The sequence below is a fragment of the Opisthorchis viverrini genome (genome assembly GCF_000715545.1).
Source record: "Opisthorchis viverrini unplaced genomic scaffold opera_v5_589, whole genome shotgun sequence".
NCBI classification, from domain to species: domain Eukaryota; kingdom Metazoa; phylum Platyhelminthes; class Trematoda; order Opisthorchiida; family Opisthorchiidae; genus Opisthorchis; species Opisthorchis viverrini.
Window position 1 is genome coordinate 141,778 of NW_008752253.1, and position 2,716 is coordinate 144,493.

The 2,716-nt window shown below is 41.8% G+C and overlaps 1 protein-coding gene across 1 annotated transcript in view; it reads left to right on the top strand.

Moving 5' to 3' along the window:
* T265_15545 (hypothetical protein) overlaps window positions 1-1,469 on the top strand; it is a gene marked incomplete at both ends in the record, with an annotated part of 27,285 nt that extends 25,816 nt beyond the window's left edge. The window contains 2 exons of the mRNA XM_009178570.1: window positions 608-694; window positions 1,386-1,469. Of these exons, the coding sequence (XP_009176834.1) occupies window positions 608-694; window positions 1,386-1,469 (171 nt within the window). The remainder of the gene's footprint in view (window positions 1-607; window positions 695-1,385) is intronic.
* Between the last annotated feature and the right edge of the window lie 1,247 nt (window positions 1,470-2,716).

Below are 2,716 nucleotides of genomic sequence, written 5' to 3' on the forward strand. Positions count from 1 at the left end.
GGAAGCGTCAATGTTGAATGCGGATGTTTACAGTGATGACGTTGATTTTGTCGATGATAACGAAGCTGATGATGATAACGATGATTATGATGCTGGTGTATCTTCTGAACGCCTTCGTCTCAATACATCTGTTGAAATGAATCAATATGCCAATGGCGTTCATGCTGACAGTTCCTATCCAGATTGTGACTTGGTCTAGGATTGCAGGTCTCGGGTGCATGTTGTAGGCTTGTCCTAGGTTTTCCTTCCCGTTCTATTATCCTTTCTTTTTCCACCAAATTTATCTAGGATGCTTGTACGGCAGTTAATCCTCAGTATTTTCCTCTGTTGTTGCTCTCGATGATGATGATAATGATGATGATGTTTCGGATGATGATGGTGATGACAATGATGATGATGAGGATCAGAAGATGTGTTGTATGTGCATGTATGGTGTCCAGGAACAGCGGAGTTCTCACTAGTTTAATGTGTCGTTCCATAACTCGGTTGTCTCAATTCTAGTGATGGTTTCACGGTATTGCCCACACTGGATTCCCTTAAAGTTGCCTAAGCTGATCTATCTGCTTCACATAGCTCTTCTTTGTCATTATCTCCCACCCGCACGCAGGAAGATATAAGAAAGCGTACACTGGAGCAACAATACGAGGAGGGGAAAAAGACGGTGTTTAGTCACGTGACGAAACACGGTGAAATGGTGAGTCACAAAATGCCGCAGAGAGATTCTTTTGGGTCACTTGTGAAAAGTCAAACTGTTATGAAATGAAAACTATGTATCGAGATGACAGTTGTATTTTGTTAACTGTGAAAGGGGGCGGTCAATGTTTAAAATATTCGGTTAGGAACTTCAGGTTCTATAGACCAAGTTCAGCAAGGTTGCTGGCCTAGACATCTAGATATACAAGCCCGGGCAATGTCACTTTTCGGATAACCAAGCAATGGCTCTGGGTAACTTATGATTCATACAATTCTGTGCTACGGTACAAAAGGAAGTCGAAGTTTTTTGAATCGTCTAGAATTTACTCATAGGAAGAATAGATTTACACGATGACCGAGACCTCCAACTGAAAAGTTGACACTCGGGGAACCGGTAAATTTGTGGCCACGTGATGTGGTCTTCCGTGATAGTGCAATGAGTGCCTTGGATCTGAACGAGAAAACGTTAGGTGATAAGCTAGTGATTTGGTGGACATCAGTGCTATACAGTGATGTTTGTGAGACAGTTTCGGAACAGATGTTCATTGATCAACCGGATTTTTCAACACTATCACGTGAGTACTAAGGTGTAAAATTACGGTCGCATGGTGAGCCGCTTCTTCATTGTATGGAACAAGACGCTATCGTGGTTGATGATGAACTGACAGGTGTCTGCTTATCGTTTGTTTCAGGCGATGGGAAGTCTCCCAGTTGGAAAATTTCAAGGTCATTATGATCTACTGACGCACCGGAGCGATGGGGCGATAGCAGTATGTGTTCAGCGCGATTATTACCATTTTGAGATGCCTACTTGGACAGTTATTTCTTACGCCACTGGATGTTTAATGAAACAAGTGACCAATTCACATTCCAATGACAGTCAAATAAGTTGTAACTTCAGTGGGAGAAACACCTAACATCCCATTTATTATCGACGAAGACCGCCATTTTAGAGCTGACCCAATAACCTCAATTAAAATATAATTTGATGGAAAAAAATTTAATCCGACGAAAATATCCATGTGGTTTCCTACAAGTCTAAAAATAGAAATACAGGTAGATGGATAGATAGATAGATAGATAGATAGATAGATAAACAGATAAATAGGTTGGTACGTATCTGGATGAGTAGCGGCCAACTGACAAAAACACAGCGGAGCTAGCGAATCGTGGATCAAACACACGGAGCGTCTGACGATTGCCTGTCGCACGCTGAGTGATAATCGAGCTGATGTCGAAAACCCATCAGTCCAACTGACAAGCATTTCACTAATTGCAATTATTCATTGANGGGCAGTATTCAATCAATTCCGGACGAACTGGTTCAAAATCCAGCAGGCAAGTTGACTTCGTGATGCACGGAACCAAGATGTGCAAACACATACGTGCACTACTAGCTAATGCATTCACCCACGGTGTCACGTAAGGCGAGACTCAGTCTCAAGATTACTCTTAGTTAAACGTCCAGCAGATGAAATTTCGGGGTAAATGTTGTGCGCAAATCACTAGCACCTTCGTTCTTTTCCTGAGATTGGACGTTCATGTCGGAACATGGTGTTCATTAGTTCAACATCTTGCAAGCTATTTTCCATCATAACCCGTTCTTACTAAGGCGACCGGTGGTAGGTGGAAATTGATGGAGATAAATCGGAATTTCGAAAATACGAAGTATTACGGAGTAACCATATAGACATATCAAGCTTGACAGCAGCTGGATGAAGCTGCCTGACTTCAATGCAATTCATTTCATTGCAGTTCAGGTCAGTTCAGTTCAGTTCAGTTTAGTGTAATTCAGTTTGAACTCATTGAGAACTGAATTCTAACCACCATAACATAACCACCAAGAAAATTGGTAGATTGTTGTTGGAAGTGACACAGGAGAGCCGTGAATAGGGGTTTCTTTGTTTATGAAGGATCCCTGTATTCAACACTGCTAAGGAATATAGTGATGCATGATTGGGCCAGCAAATCTTGCTGGAATCGTTGGGGATGTTATTCAAAAACGCACAATTTCGAGGACCAT